The 16,355-nt window shown below is 38.2% G+C and overlaps 5 protein-coding genes across 5 annotated transcripts; 4 read left to right on the forward strand and 1 right to left on the reverse strand. All coding sequences in view use genetic code 12, as the record gives it.

Annotated features, from left to right (window-relative positions):
* Positions 1-165: 165 nt before the first annotated feature.
* HSP12 (Hsp12p) lies at positions 166-531 on the reverse strand (the record flags this gene model as incomplete). Its single annotated transcript, XM_051753844.1, has 1 exon — positions 166-531. The coding sequence occupies one exon, from the start codon at positions 529-531 to the stop codon at positions 166-168; it is 366 nt and encodes a 121-aa protein (XP_051607187.1).
* Positions 532-2,905: 2,374 nt separating this feature from the next.
* Positions 2,906-4,802, forward strand: YHB1 (Yhb1p; the record flags this gene model as incomplete). The annotated part of the gene is made up of 2 exons (XM_051753845.1): positions 2,906-4,093; positions 4,680-4,802. The coding sequence occupies 2 exons, from the start codon at positions 2,906-2,908 to the stop codon at positions 4,800-4,802; spliced, it is 1,311 nt and encodes a 436-aa protein (XP_051607188.1).
* A 620-nt stretch (positions 4,803-5,422) lies between these two features.
* Positions 5,423-6,652, forward strand: KGF57_004346 (Smc5-Smc6 complex subunit; the record flags this gene model as incomplete). Its single annotated transcript, XM_051753846.1, has 1 exon — positions 5,423-6,652. The coding sequence occupies one exon, from the start codon at positions 5,423-5,425 to the stop codon at positions 6,650-6,652; it is 1,230 nt and encodes a 409-aa protein (XP_051607189.1).
* Positions 6,653-8,041: 1,389 nt separating this feature from the next.
* Positions 8,042-10,087, forward strand: NCP1 (Ncp1p; the record flags this gene model as incomplete). The annotated part of the gene is made up of 1 exon (XM_051753847.1): positions 8,042-10,087. The coding sequence occupies one exon, from the start codon at positions 8,042-8,044 to the stop codon at positions 10,085-10,087; it is 2,046 nt and encodes a 681-aa protein (XP_051607190.1).
* Positions 10,088-12,082: 1,995 nt separating this feature from the next.
* KGF57_004348 (PMT6) lies at positions 12,083-16,066 on the forward strand (the record flags this gene model as incomplete). The annotated part of the gene is made up of 2 exons (XM_051753849.1): positions 12,083-13,482; positions 13,837-16,066. 2 exons carry the CDS (start codon positions 12,083-12,085, stop codon positions 16,064-16,066), a joined length of 3,630 nt encoding a protein of 1,209 aa, XP_051607191.1.
* Between the last annotated feature and the right edge of the window lie 289 nt (positions 16,067-16,355).

The following is a 16,355-nucleotide window of genomic DNA, read 5'->3' on the forward strand; positions in this document are numbered from 1 at the left end:
AATTTATTACAAACTGCTTAACCCATTATATAACTCATATCTGTATGTATGTATATATATATAAATATATATTCATCTATAGAAGCTCGAAATTCTAGCTAGATCAAAGAAAACAACAGATGCAAAAAGTGTGGTTTCGTAGTAGCAAAAACTGGGTTAACGCATTTACTTCTTAGTGCTTTCACCACCAGTCTTGGCACCTTCAGTGGCACCGGAAACAACGCCAGAAACGTATTCAGCAGCATTTGAAATTTGCTTCTTAGCTTCGTCAACGTATTCTTGAGCAGTTTCAGCCAAAGTTGGACCTTGTTGGTCGTTTACAGCAGCCTTAGCATCATCAGAACCTTGTTTAACATTATCGGCAACGGTTTGACCAAATGACTTTTGGTTGTCTGGAACAGCTTTACCGGCAAGGTCGTCAACCTTGTCAGTGACAGTTTCCTTTCCCTTTTCCAAAGTGGACTTTTGACTGTCTGGCTTTAAGGATTCACCAACTTTGTCTGAGAAGTCTTTTCTACCGGCGTCTGACATGATTTTATGTGTTGTGTGTAAGTTTAATTGATTATGGAGGGAGGACAATTAACAATTGCAAAATATAAATAACAAAAGTAAGAAAACTAACAGGAAGAATCTCGAAGAAATCGAGTTGTGAGACAATTGGAGGTGTATTTATAGTCTCGTAATCTGATACTTGTTGAACAGTACATTTGGTCTCTGTCACTGGAAAAGTGTATATAAATGGAAGACTGTCACGTAACAATTTGTTTGACTTATGATTGCTATGTTACACAATAATACCACACGCACATACATACATACATACATACATACATACATACATACATACATACATACAATTATTATTATGTATCTAGTTACACACACACATTAATGCTACAACAACAACTCGTTTATCTGCAGTGTATAGACAGAATATGCTGTTCCAAATATTGGACGATGTAACAGTCAGCCGTTACCATACTTATTCACTTACTTATTAGAAGTCCCCATTGTAGCCTGAAATATTTTTGCTACAACTTTCGCCACAATTAATGTAATCCCCACTAAACTATCACCGAAGACTACACTAAACTTTACTCTCTTCACTGATCTAAAATACGTCTTTTTGTCCGCCACCCTCTTTTTTTGTTAAGCAAAAAGACGAAAGTAGGAAAAAGTTTGTCACACTAGATTTCACTTTAAACCAGGTTCTAGCAATTGGTGTTGTAAGGGAACATGGATTGAAGCATTTTGCAGGAGTTTTGTAGCAAAAAAATAAAGAATTAAAATGAGCTCTTCAGCCTTATAAATTTGTTTCCATCTAACTTTAGTTCAATAATAAGATCCGTTCGAGATCATGGCGATTACTGAAAATTGTGAAGTATTCCGCTTCGGGGTATTTATCGATAGAATTTACCGATAGTTGCAAAGTTTGAAAGTGTATTTGTAAGTTATAAGAGTAGTGCCATACTTCCTTTATCAACCCATTTTTTAACGAACAGGGTAGTTGGGACATTGAAACGCCTCTTGTTTCACCCTTCAAAGGTCAGTAGTCTCACGCCTCATTCGTAACTTTTCATTGTATGACCATTTCCTTGACATTTAGAGCTATTTCGGAGTTTAATAACCGAAACATTAGCTCTCTCCTTCAACAAGATCAAAGGGGGACAGTGAACGGCTCTAGACGTGAAGGAGTCACTCAAATTTACTCCTTGCGTACAAAAAGAATACACAGATTTTGTTTGTGCATTGCAGGAGGTATACGGAACCATGGCGACTGGTAAAGCTCCGATTTTTTCCATAATCAAACACATATACAAACGGTTAAAAACTGAGAGCAGGCTTAGCATGCAATGACAGGTGTTCAGAAAAGCCGATCTGCCTTCCTAATCAACAACACACTTGAGGAAGCTTTGCCGTTGGCACCATCAACAACAGAAATACTTAGAAAGCTTTTGATCCTTACAAAAACACAAGTATTGCAAAACATTCAGGAGGAGGTTTACTTCATTCCCTATTAGAATGTTGCAACCATCCATATCGACACCTAAAATGAGGAATAGATTGATTGTGATTAAAATACATACCTTATTACCAACTGACAGCTTTTGATTGGTGGCTCAACATGTTGTCACGTTGCGCACCTTGTGTCACACTCAGTACGTTCAATTAAACTTGCGGCATTTGAAAAAAAAAAAAAAAGATGACTTACAACCAAAAATATATTGGCGAAGCTCCTCAACAGCCACAAACTGTGTTGGGGGGGAGGAGAGACTTGCAACGTGGCACCCCTTGGGAACCGGAAAATACCGTTAATTCAGTAAAAGCTCATGACAAACTGATGCTCTTTGTCCTCAGTTTCCAATACATTTTGTGAAGTAAAGTATGTGCAGATCTCTCGAAAGTGGCATGTTTTATTTGTACTTTTTTCTTGTTCTCACTTTGAAAATCGATCAAGGGGGTGGGAGGGCAAAGGTACTTTGATGAAAGATACAACAACAGTATCACAAGCAACGTCATGGTGGTGGTTGAGCTTTGATGCTCTCAATAAGCTTATTTTTTCAAAAATATAGCCTCGAATTAGAGAGGCTGAGGTGTTTCACCGGCTTTCATTCTTGCTTTTTTAAAAAGATCGTCCTGAGAATGCTAACAAAGTGAGACACACAAAACACCAATTGCACGCAACATTTAGCTCGTGCGTGAGATGCTACAGTGGTGAGAATTGTATGTCCGTCTTTACTATTTGTGCATCAACCCATAGATAATTCGGAAGTACCTATACGAGAAGCTCCGTCGAAACTCGGAAGCGATATAAATACACTCCATCATTCTCATCAACACGATGAATTGAACATTGTATCATAACCTAGCCATTTGTACTCGATCAAATCTAACCGACACAAGAATGACCCAGTCCTACAAACAACGAGATCTTACCCCAGCACAGATCAAGCTTATCCTCAGCACTGTTCCGATTTTGGAGCAAGCAGGAGAGGCTTTGACTGCCAAATTTTACAATAGAATGTTGACAAACTACGATGAGGTTAAACCATTCTTCAACGAAACTGATCAAAAATTGTTGCGTCAACCAAAGATTTTGGCATTTGCGTTGTTGAATTATGCAAAGAATATTGAAGATTTGACTCCCTTGACCGGTTTTGTTCAACAAATTGTTTCTAAGCATGTTGGTTTACAAGTGAAGGCAGAGCATTATCCTATAGTTGGCAAATGCTTGATTGAAACCATGGTGGAGATTCTACCCAAGGATGTGGCCACTCCAGAATTTGTTGAAGCTTGGAGTGTAGCTTATGGAAACTTGGCAGCTCTTTTGATTGATTTGGAGGCCAAAGAATACAAACAAGAACCATGGCAAGGGTTCAAACCATTCAGAGTCACCGGAATTGTTGATGAATGCGCAGACGTGAAGTCGGTTTATCTCACTCCCATTGATGGAAGTCAGATTCCTCCATCCAAACCAGGCCAATATGTTTGTGTTCGCTGGAAATTACCTGGGGAAAAGTTTGAAAAATCAAGAGAATACTCCCTTTCTCAATTACCTGAAAATAATGAATTTAGAATTTCGGTAAGAAAGTTGGATGGAGGCAAGATATCGACGTTCATTCATGAGCAGTTAAAAGTTGGTGATATCGTAGCTGTGGCTCCTCCAAATGGTAATTTCATATATAAAGAAGAGCCCAAAGAGAAGAAGTTAGTTTTGATAGCGGGAGGAATTGGAATTACTCCCTTGGTTCCCATTTCTCAATACGCTTTACGCGAGGGACGTAATGTTAAACTTATTTACGCAAACAAGTCCCCTGGTCATCGTGCCTTTGGTCCATATTTCAAGAAACAATTGGAGACCTATCCAGAAAACTTGTCAATTGATGAATATTTCTCCCATCAAGAAGAAGGCGCTGTCCACCCCATTGCTAAGACCATTAACAGAAGGTTAGAATTGGAAGATTTGAATTTCATTGACGGAAGTCGAGACGAAGTTTACTTGTTAGGTCCGAGGGAGTTCATGAAAATCATTAAAGATCACTTGAACAAAAAGGGAATAAAAGTCAATTTTGAATTTTTTGGTCCCATGGATGTATGAGGAAATGAGAAAGCAAATTTTGATATTTATTTCCATTGAGACAGTTACGTATCTGTAAATAGTTTTCATATCATATTGGTTATCATCGGTTNTATTTCCATTGAGACAGTTACGTATCTGTAAATAGTTTTCATATCATATTGGTTATCATCGGTTATGTGCGGCTATCCTACGCAAAACCAGTAAACTTAAATCCAAATTAGTGTAAGGGGGCTGAACAGAAAGAGCCAGACCAATATGCAAAAACTTCGGAGCCTGAGCAACGCTGGCACCAGTCGCCAGTGGCAGAGCTCTGTAACCAGAGGTATTTGAGAGGCAAAAGAACAAGCAGGAGCTACACAGCAGCTACAAGAGGAGTCTATATAGAGCATGAAGTTGGCCAATGTGGGACAAGATCCCCCAAAACCATTCTTGCCGTCGCCGTCATCAGGAAAAGTCTCACATTTTCTAGGCCGCTATACGCCTGGGACCTTGGCGACTATGTTTGTCTGACCCGTGTGATTGTGAATCCGTAACCTGATTTGAAATCCGAGTGAGTTTGATGTGCAGCATGTTTTCGGTGCCAGAACACGAGGAGGAGGACACCGGTGTCCCTGGCAGGCTATATGACAANCAACAGCAACAGCAACAGCAACAGCAAGAAGACTGGAATGGATCGTATATGGCTGTATTGGAGTCCCTACTGCAGAAGGACGAATTTTAGCTGCGAAAAAGTAGGAGTCAAGAAGAAGGCGATTTTTACTTTTTCTCGTCATACACTACTATCACCAAAATTTTACACAGTGAGGACAAATGTAGGAAAGAATATGGATCAGTAAGTAGTGTTATACAAGGAACCGAGGATGTACGTTCTTGATGGTGATGTACTTCAGTGCGTCTAATTTCTAAATTTTTAGCACAAGAAGGGTGCAAAATGTTCTGTAAGTTGTATTGAGTTGCGCGTTATTGAATAAAGGAAGGAGTCGGTTAGCTCTGAATATATACCCACTTATTGAGACTTACAGTTGTTATTTTACAAGTGGCTTCCTCTATCTTTTTCCAAAATCGTTATTGTAGATGTAGCGTGATAGCCATGTGTCACTTGTGTCAGTGTCTCAGTCTCCTCTGTCTTTTTCGCGACACAACTCTTGCCTCAAAACGCGGATGTTTTTCTTTTTTTCTTTTTTTTTTTTTTTTATCTTTGATATTCGAAACACCAGCAAACACTACAGACCTATCCCTGTTTTATTTAAGGCTCAAAGTGCAAATCTATATAAGCATCTATTGTCAACCCCCTCTCTCTCTCCACCACACCCACACATACACAGCTGCTGCTAACCCAACATGCCCAAGAGAAAAATTCCATTGGAAGACCTAGACGTTGTCCATAGTGAGCTACATCGTGCTAGTCCTGATAATAATGATGATGACGATGATGATTATGAGGATGATGAACCTCAACCGAGTTCAAAGAGAAGACAACTACAAAAAAGGCGATCAAACGAGCAAAATACACAAGATGACATAGACTATCTAGAAGGAAGTAACAATAGCAGCAGCAATAACAATAATAATGTACTTGGATTACATACTGAGGGAGATAAGGCACATGATGTGAATTATGTTGTCAAATTAATATTAACCAAGGATGCTAGAGGCCAAAATTTCCAAAAGCAGCACATCAACCAATATCTCACCAACAAGAGGTTTAAGTCTGATTTGTTATTGGATGATGCGATTGCTATATTGGAGAATGTTTATGGTTTAACTTTGGTTGATGCTCCAACAATTAAACAAGAAAAGAAATTTCAGGCCGATTTGAGTAAAAAACAAGCCAAGGATGAAACGCGGATTGATGCAAATGATGGTAATGGTAAAAATGTTAAAAAGCAACCACCAAAGAATAGATTTTTCCTAACTAGCAATCTACTGAAGCCAGCCCAAGAAGTCTTGGGAGAATTGTGGATGAAACCCATTGATAAATCGTTAGACATGAGTAAAATTGGTGATACGAGATTCTTTTTACCGAGATATGGTAAAAGCAAATTACCCAAGCTGAATTCTGAATTGGTAAAGACGGGAATAATGATGCTTATTACTACCCTTGTTGTGTTATCGGAGAATCACATTATGGAATCACAATTGATTCGCAGTTTGAAAAGATTTGGAATATCAGAGAGTGAGAATTTCAAAAACACCAATTTGAACATGAATTGGAAAGAGATTTTGAAGGAGTTGGTGAGTCGAGACTACTTGAACCAAGTGCCCTTGGATGCAAAATCATCTTCAACAACAACGACAACATCGTCGTCTTCTTCTTCCAGTGATAAGATCTTTGCAATATCGTTAGGAAAGAGAAGTTTGATTGAGTTTCCTCCACTGAGTGTTTATGAATACATAAAGACGTTATATGGTTCTGAATTCAATGAAGTCATATCATCTAGGACAAAAGTGACACTTGAGAGAGCATACGGACTAGATTGGAACGACGAAGAAGAAGAAGAGGGAGCAGAAGAAGAAGATGACGGCCACGGGGCGAAAGAAGGGGTGCAGGGTGAGGTGGGGCCAGAGTAGGGACAAGCCGATTTGGATGGGAGAGATGCACAATCGGAAGGGGTGCACAAGGCTTTACGAGTGGGATGGAAGTTAAGTTGTAGATATTCGTGTCATGAATAGGATTGGGCCATGTTAGATGTTTTTTTTTTTGAACTTGCACTGCTTGGGGAAATACAGAGTTGCGAAAACCATCAGAAGTGAATAAGAGCGGTAGATTATATAAAGCATGGTAAGATAATTGTTATGTAAAGTACGGCTCGGAAAAACAGCCTACTTTAATACCCGATTTCCATACTCCACTTTACTTGTGTTGTATTCTTGTTGAAAAATAAAATTATAATTGATGCGTAACTTGACTTAACTCCGTTGCTGTTTTACCCCACTTTTGGTGGTTGGAATAATGCGTCAATACATTCAAATATGAAATATTTGTGACAGTGTAGTGGAAACCAAACTTTATTTGCATCGAACTATTTGAAGTCTTGGTATTTGATAATATGGGTGGTGGATGTGTGTTGTGTATTGTCTGTGGTGGCTTCAAGACTTGAATTGACGATTTAGTTTTTGACTCCTTTTTGTTTCCGACACTTTTTACAACAATTCAAGGGAGAAAACTTGCACTAGATATCGAGAAATAGATCTGAAGTGTGGCTCCATTACATAGTTTGTGTGTAGTTGACTGATTGCTGTCAAAATGTTTTGTGATGAAATTGCATGTGCTAGGAATTGGTTGTTCTCTTTGGTATAGTTGTATGATTATGGTTTGTTGGTGCATGTATGTATGTAACCCCACACATACAAAAAACCAAAAGTGTCCTGAAATTGTATGTTACGACACGACACACAATTAACACGTCAAAAAGTAAAAACACCGAGAGAGAGAGAGAGAGATAAACAAACGATTATCACAAGATAAAATTAAGTATACTACCACTTAAATTGAATTGTGTATAGCAACAGGTGTATGTCACAAGTCACATGTAGAACTTACGTCTTCATCTTAGAAGCAATAGTATCTATCAGCAGTAGTATACTTTATCCTCCATGTATTGATGTGAGTAGTGCAAGTAAGTGAAGTAAAATGAATACTCCGATATTCGCATGATTTTTTTTTTTTAATTTTTTTTTTTTTTCAACAACAAAGTGTTGTGGATTTTCCTTCTTCTTCTTCTTCTTCTTCTTCTGCTTCTGCTTCTTCGAGTTTCTTTTCAAAACAGCTGGACATCAACCATCACACTGATATTGAGACCACTACGCTTATCACAAGAAGAGACTCAATTGACAGTTGTTGCATAACAAAACAAAACAATCTACAAATATATATCTATATATATATATACTTTTCCACCACACTTTTTAACGACTTTCTTTGAACATAAAAGAGCACACGATAGAGTACTATAAGCTATGGCGTTAGACAGATTGGATTTGACGGTTGTCATTGTGTTGGCAGTTGCCGTTACTGCTTATTTCCTCAAAGGCCAATTCTTTTCTAAACCTGAGTCTAGCGGGTTTTTAAACACTGATACTGCTGGGGGCAATTCGCGTGACATATTGGCAACATTGTCCAAAAACAACAAAAACACCCTTCTCTTATTTGGTTCGCAAACGGGTACTGCAGAAGATTACTGCAACAAGTTGTCTCGTGAATTGAGTGCTAGATTTGGTTTAAGAACTATGGTTGCCGATTTTGCTGACTACGATTGGGATAATTTTGGTGATATTAAAGAAGAGACTTTGGTGTTTTTCATTATGGCCACTTATGGAGAAGGAGAGCCTACTGATAATGCAATTGAGTTTGTTGATTTCTTGGATAATGAAGCTGATACATTGAGTACTTTGAGATACACTGTCTTTGGATTGGGTAATTCCACTTATGAGTTTTACAATGCCATTGGTAGAAAAATTGATCAGAAGTTGGAGGAGAAGGGTGGGGAGAGATTTGCTGAATATGGTGAAGGTGACGATGGTCAAGGTACTATGGATGAAGATTTCCTTGCTTGGAAAGATGGTGTCTTTGATTCATTGAGAAATAATTTAGATCTTGAAGAAAAAGAGTTGAAGTATGAACCAAGTTTGAAATTGCAGATTAGAGATGATTTGACTACTGATGATGTTTCAGTTTCATTGGGTGAACCAGACAAGTCGTATGTCAATACTAAAGCTGGCACTGACTTGACCAAGGGCCCATTTGATCATTCTCATCCTTATTTGGCACCAATTACCAAGATCAAAGAGTTATTTTTCACAAAGGAAAGATCGTGTGTTCATGTTGAATTTGATCTTTCCAACTCCAATTTGAAGTATACTACTGGTGATCATTTAGCAGTTTGGCCCTCAAATGCCAATGAGAATGTTGAACTTTTTTTAAAGACTTTTGATTTGACTAAAAAGCGTGATACTGTATTTGATTTAAAGGCACTTGATTCAACTTATCAAATCCCATTTCCAACTCCAATTACTTATGAAGCGGTTATTAGACATCATTTAGAAATTAGTGGACCTGTTTCAAGACAATTTTTCCTTTCTATTGCTGCATTTGCACCAAATGAAGAGACAAAGACTAAATTGACCACTGTTGCCAATGATAAACAGAAATATGCTGAAGAAATTACTCATAAAAAGTTTAATATTGCTGACGGATTATTGTATCTTTCACAAGGGGAGCCATGGACCAAAGTTCCATTTGAGTTTTTGATTGAAAATGTTCAACATTTGACACCTCGTTATTATTCCATTTCATCTTCGTCATTGAGTGAAAAGACCCATATTGATATTACTGCAGTTGTTGAATCTGAAACTGAACTGGATGGAAGAGTTGTTACTGGTGTAGTTACCAATTTGCTCAAGGATATTGAAATCAACAAGAATTCGTCCTCAGATAAACCAGTTGTTAGTTATGATTTGAAAGGGCCAAGAAACAAGTTTCATAATTTCAAATTGCCAGTGCATGTTAGAAGATCGACTTTCAAGTTACCCAGTAGTTCCAAAACCCCCATAATTTTGGTTGGACCAGGAACGGGGGTTGCACCATTGAGAGGGTTTGTTAGAGAACGCGTGCAACAGTTGAAGAATGGAGTAAATGTTGGGCCAAGTTTGTTATTTTATGGATGCAGAAATGAGAATGAGGATTACTTGTATCGTGATGAATGGCCGCAATATGCCAAGGAGTTGGGTGAATCATTTGAATTGATTACTGCATTTTCCAGAGCCAATCCAAATAAAAAAGTGTATGTTCAAGATAAGATATTGGAGCAAGCCAGCAAGGTTAACCAGTTGTTGCAAGATGGGGCTATAATATATGTATGTGGAGATGCTAGTCATATGGCTAGAGACGTGCAAGCGTCATTTGCCAAGGTGTTGAGCCAGGAGAGAGGAATTGAGTTGGAAAAGGCTGCAGAGTTGATTAGAAGTTTGAAGGTGCAGAATAGATACCAAGAAGATGTTTGGTAAGCTTAGGACAAGATGTATACACGGAATTGGTATGGTGGAGAGAGAGCGAGAGAGAGAGAGAGAGAGGCTGCGGAATAAAAGATTGAGGTTGTGCATGGTTAATTTATTGTAACAATTTCAGTTTCAAGTTTTGGTGGCCCAAGTGTGTTGTGTGTGTGTGTGCGTGTGCGTGTGCGTGCGTGTGCGTGTGCGTGTGCGTTTTTCTGAAGCTTTTATTGTTTCCCTACTCTTTTCTGATATTGAAAGTGCATATAAAAGAGAGTTGAAGAAACGAAGGAAAGAGGAAAGTTGAAAGTGGAGAAAAGATTGTGATAGAGGAGAAGTAAAGATTACAAAAGTGTGAATTGGTTTACACTTGTAGGACATTGTAAAATATAGCGTTGTTTAGCATAACAATATATATATATATATATATACATATACATATACATTATATAAAGGAGTCACGTGTAGAGAATAGTATAAATTGTTTTTTTGTTTATGTAATTGTTAGTGATCTATTTTTAACTCAAAGAAGAGAAGAAAAAAAAAAAATAAAAAAAAAAACTGAGAGCGGAATTTAGAGTTAGACTTTTGAGGCAAATGCAAAATGTATGTGTGTCGTGTCCTTGTCGTGACTTAAGCGCGACACGACACAAATAGAGTTATATGGAGATACTCTATTTGCTTTATATATAGATACATTCGCCCTAATCATGTAACTATATATTCCTTAGTTCAATAACACTAACTTACCGTCTTTACTGTCGCTACACTACAATGTGTGGATATATGTATGTGTATATGTATGTATATGTATTAAGAGTAAACAAGGAATAGAAAATCGCGTGTTTTTTGTTTTCTTAATGTAATTGGTAGCTCTCTATTACACTACTTTTATACCTTACTTTACTTTACAATTCTGTTAACTACCAATCCTATCACCAAAGTCTTTCTTTGTACTATGGCATATTATATATATATATATATGTATATATAGATAGATAGATACATGTATAGTTTGTAAAAGAGTGAAGTATTATTTTTTTTCTCTCAGTAAAAGCTGTGAGTAGCTGTCAGGGGAAAGGGTTTCTCTTCTTCTATACTTGCGTCTCTTTTGTCTCTCTCTTTACAATCTTTTTGCACACAATACACAATACACAACACAGAAGAAAAAGAAGAAATTATTCCTTTCTTTTTTTATTTTTTTTTTTAGTTTCTCTCTCTCAAACCCAAATCAAATCAGTAGTTTGTAATTTCAACAACTAATATTATTGACTCCAACACCTAATAGCCACACCACAACATACACACCTACCTCTATTCATCCAACAAAATCAACCATTCACAACCTACTCTTTCCATCCATCCTTCCATCCTTCCATTCCAACACAAACGTGGCTACTCAAATCACCCACTTCAGTACAGCCTTTTTGTTTTTTTTTTGTTTTCTTTTTTTTTATTTAATTTTCTCACATCAAACTTTTTGCCAAAACAGAATAAACAACCAATATATATATACACACATACACACATAACCTGTCCTGTTATTCTCATCCTAGACACGTCCCATTGCATTGCAACCCAACACATTCACACATTGACAGAAACTAAAAGACAACCCAAACAAACCAACAAACAAACAAAGAACAGTTGAAAAGTTGAAAACAGGAAGAAAAAAAAGACTAAACAAACTACCCATCCACTACCACCACCCCTACCTGCTCATCAAACAGACACTACAATCTTTTATTCACTTTGTCAAACTTCCCTTTTATAATTCAGATAATACTGCCCTCTACCGCTTCCCACCCAGACCTCGTCTTCGTCGTGTCTAGCATCATCTTCAGTCTTCAAGCCTTCTCCTCATACCCAACTCCAGAGAAAGGCAAAAGAGAAAGAAAACGAAAGGACTTTATAAGAACTAGTTACTATCACTGAGCAGTACAAAGTATCCAATCAAGGACCAAACACCCTAACCTTCCCCCCCCCCCCACCTACTGTTGTATTTCGGATATGGAGATATACAAAATCACTTCACCTAAAGATTGGTCGTATTTTGCAAATGGGTCAGCCAATATTTTGTTCAAATACACGGGCACGAATGACTACCTCACTCACAAATTGTTACGACTACGTTTATTAAAAGAAGACGAAGAATACATTAGTACTTGCGAGTTGTATGACTTTATAGAATTAAAGTGCAAACACTTGTTTCCGAAACAGATTATAGACATCCAGTTGATTGTTTTGACATCTGAGTTTGTTAGAGGTCTAGATAGTGCAGGGTTCAAGCTACAATTGAATGAACGATACGGTTTGTTGATTCCAAATATCTTGGATGGAAACTATACAAAAATCAGTTTACTGAAACATTGTCAATTATATTTGGGTAGTGAAGATGATAACAAGAACAATAGCAATAGCAATAGCAACAGCAACACCAGAAACACAGGAACTCAACCTCTGCTGAATCAGAACTTGGAGCACGATCCACAGAGCCACGCTGCGCGTGGTGTCGAGAGTAACCTAGCTTCATCAACACACGATGCTCAATTGTTCAACCCCAACCTACATTCACATCAATCGCTATCACACAGCAGCAATCGCAGTGGTAACACCCACGACCCCAACGGCCACTTGGTGAATGGAAGTATGGCCAGTTCTCCCTTGAACTCGAGCACCCCCATCAATTCAATAATATTCGAAATCAAACCCAAATGGCTATATGACAATAAATCATCCAACTATTGTCGGACTTGCTCCCTTAATCAATTGCGTAATGTTCCCAGACACTTTTGTCCCCTTGATTTGTTATACCCACAAACTATTAATCAGGGACTTGATGATATTTTCTCCAAAATTCCTCCCGAAATTATCGACTTGATTGAAGTTAAAAACCAATTCCCTTTAAAACAGTTGTTTTACGAATTCCTATCCAACCCAGATCAAAATGTCTTTGCCAAATTGAAACAATATCAAAAGATCAACAACAAGAATGACTTGATTGAAAATTTGACTTCTTCACATGATGTGTCTCAAAACTTGTCTTTGGTAATGACTTTACGTGACGTGGGACTATTTATTAAGTTTGAAAAGTATGATAGAAACAACAACATTCACAATTCGCACAACAACATCAATAACTTAATAACATTACCACCTGCACCACCGCTATCGCAAATCAATGGTTCTGCATCCCTCAACTCAACACCAGTATCGAAGCCTTTGCATTCCTGTTCCGCCCAAAATCCACACCAAGCTCCAGACGAACAGGGTAACAGATATCTCATCACATGCAACATATACGATTTGGATCTAAAGAGCAGGATGAAATACAAGCATTGGCTACAAGTGGAGCACGAATTGCAAGGGATCTATAACCTGAATAATCCAAATTGGAGGCATTGTTGTAAGTATGGGAGCTGGGAAGAACACGTAAGTACGTAGATTGTATGTATTCCCTCGTTTATAGAATTATGTTTATCATTTTGTATACACATTCACTGGTGAGTTCCATTGAGGCAAAGTGTCGACATGTGTAACAACCGCGTTTTGAGAGAAAAAGTTGAAAAAAAAAATTGAAAAAAAAAAAAAAGAAAAAAAAAAAAAGAGAGCTAAAGGCAAGTGGGTTAATCTGTTCTGCTTTATAAAGTACATTCCTACACAGTCGATTGAAATAAAGCCATGTCGAGCTCACTGGATGGAACCTTTGACGCATTGAGCTCCTCGGGCTATGTAAAGAATGTCAGCGGGGTAGCCATTCGCAGAAAACCCGCGTCATTAGACCACCCTCAAGAACCACATACTTTTAACATTCAAAAGGATAATGCATACGATGAAGACGAAGAAATCAGAGACATTATAGACAAAACTTCGAAATTGCAGATAAAGAGTAAGCTGCTGCTACATTCTCCCTTCACCAAATACGTCAGCCCATTAGTTCTTACTGCACTTTCAGCATTAGTTCGAATATACCACATAGATGCAGCCAAATACGTGGTGTGGGACGAAGCTCATTTTGGTAAGTTTGGTTCCCATTACTTGAAGAGAGAGATATATTTTGACGTGCATCCTCCATTGGGTAAACTTCTAGTGGCTCTTTCTGGCTATCTAGCAGGGTACGATGGTTCTTTTGAGTTTGAAAGCGGAAAGGAATACCCTGACGGCATGGATTTTGTGTTTATGCGGGTTTTCAATTGCTTGTTTGGTATCCTCGTTACACCCTTGACGTACAGAACGGCGGTACTAGCAGGATTTGATCAATGGACGTGTTGGTTTATTTCTTTAATGGTTATTTTTGAACAAATTTCGCTCACTTTGTCCAAATTCATTTTGCTTGATTCAATGTTGCTTTTCTTCACTGTGTTTACGTTTTTTTGTTTGATGAATCTTCACAAGGTGCGCCTGGTTGGGGAAGAGTTGTCCAAGGAGGGAATTAAGTGGTTGGTGTTGACGGGTATATCGATTGGTTGTGTGTGCTCGGTAAAATGGGTGGGACTTTTCGTCACTGCTTTGGTAGGACTTTATACTGGGTACGATTTGATGATCAAGTTTTTCCAATTGACATCGACTAATACAATGAATGTGAAAACATATGTCAAGCATTGGGTCCTAAAATCGGCCACTTTGATTATCATTCCAATTCTACTATATATGGTTGCTTTCAAGGTCCACTTTATGGTACTAAACCACACTGGACCAGGTGACGGATCTATTTCAACGTTACTACAAGCATCTTTAAAGGGAAACAATTTGCAATTTGGGCCCCGGACTGTTGCTGGTGGCTCCATTGTAACAATTAGATCACAAGGTTTATCTCCCAACTTGCTACATTCACACCATCATGTCTATCCCGAAGGATCTGGACAACAGCAAGCAACCACTTATGGTTTCAAAGATGTGAATAATGAATTTGAAATTGAGCTTGTGAATGACTCAGGACTAGGGGGTCTTGTAACTCAAGACAGTCCCATTAGAATAAAGCATTCCAAAACAGGCAATTACTTGGAAGCAAGTCCTATTGCGGCTCCAATTACAAAGCAAAACTATGAAATTTCATTATCACCTTTGTCGAATGTGTCAATTTCAGCACACGATTGGATACTTGACATACAAGCACAAGAGCCTTCGCCATCGGACTATTTCAAGAATGAAAATAAATTGGAATTGCACCCTATATCCACAGCTTTTAGGTTGAAACATAAAGACCTAGGGTGCTATCTAGCCACCACGGGTAATTCGTTGCCGTCATGGGGATATCAACAAGGGGAGGTTGTTTGTAAATATCCCTATTTTGTCAAAGACAAAACCACTTGGTGGAATGTGGAAGAACATCGCAATGAGCACTTGGAACCCCCTGCTGTTGAATACGTGCCACCGAAGCCCAAATTTTGGAGGGAGTTTGTTCTTGTGAATTACGGAATGTTGGCATCAAATAATGCACTCGTACCTGATCCAGACAAATTTGATAAATTGAGTTCAGAATGGTGGGAATGGCCAATTTTGAACACCGGTTTGAGAATGTGCGGGTGGGGAGATGAGGACACGAAGTATTTTTTGATTGGGAACCCAGTTGTTACTTGGTTGTCAAACATTGGTCTTTTATTTTGCATGGTTTACATGTTGTTTTCGTTGCTTAGGTATCAAAGACAAAGCCAACCAAGTGCAAATCTGTCGAGTTGCGAGGTTGCACAATGTGTTCTTCCATTCAGTGGTTGGATTTTGCACTATGTGCCATTCATAGTCATGGGAAGGGTCAAATATTTGCATCATTATGTTCCTGCATTGTACTTTGCAATATTCCTGACTGGGTTCTTGATGCACAAACTTGTCTGGCAGAATAGATACCTTCCACAAGTTGTGAAAATTGCCATTTATTTGGTAGTTAATTTATCGATTGTTTTTACTTTTTGGTACTTGAGGGATCTTGCATTTGGAATGAAGGGATCTTCGAAACAGTATCAGAATTTGAGATTATTGAGTAGCTGGATGATTTAAGCTTTCACGCAGAGAGGGGTGTGACAAAGTAATGATTGGTTGGTCAGAAGAGGAATTTGAGCGAAACATTTCGACCGCTGTCGCTACTGATAAGAACTGTACATATACAAATTCAAACCACTTGAATCTCAAGCACAATGACAAAGCATTCAATCATGTGCATACTCTTTTGATACAATACACCACAGGTCACCAAAACTTTTGTGTCAGATGTATGGGTCGTATATTATTGGGTGCAACTAGTTTGCCAATTTCTTTATTCGGGGTGGGTGGAAAAGAGCCAATGAGA

Source organism: Candida theae, assembly GCF_024610275.1.
Source record: "Candida theae strain CBS 12239 chromosome Unknown scaffold67, whole genome shotgun sequence".
NCBI lineage: Eukaryota > Fungi > Ascomycota > Pichiomycetes > Serinales > Debaryomycetaceae > Lodderomyces > Lodderomyces theae.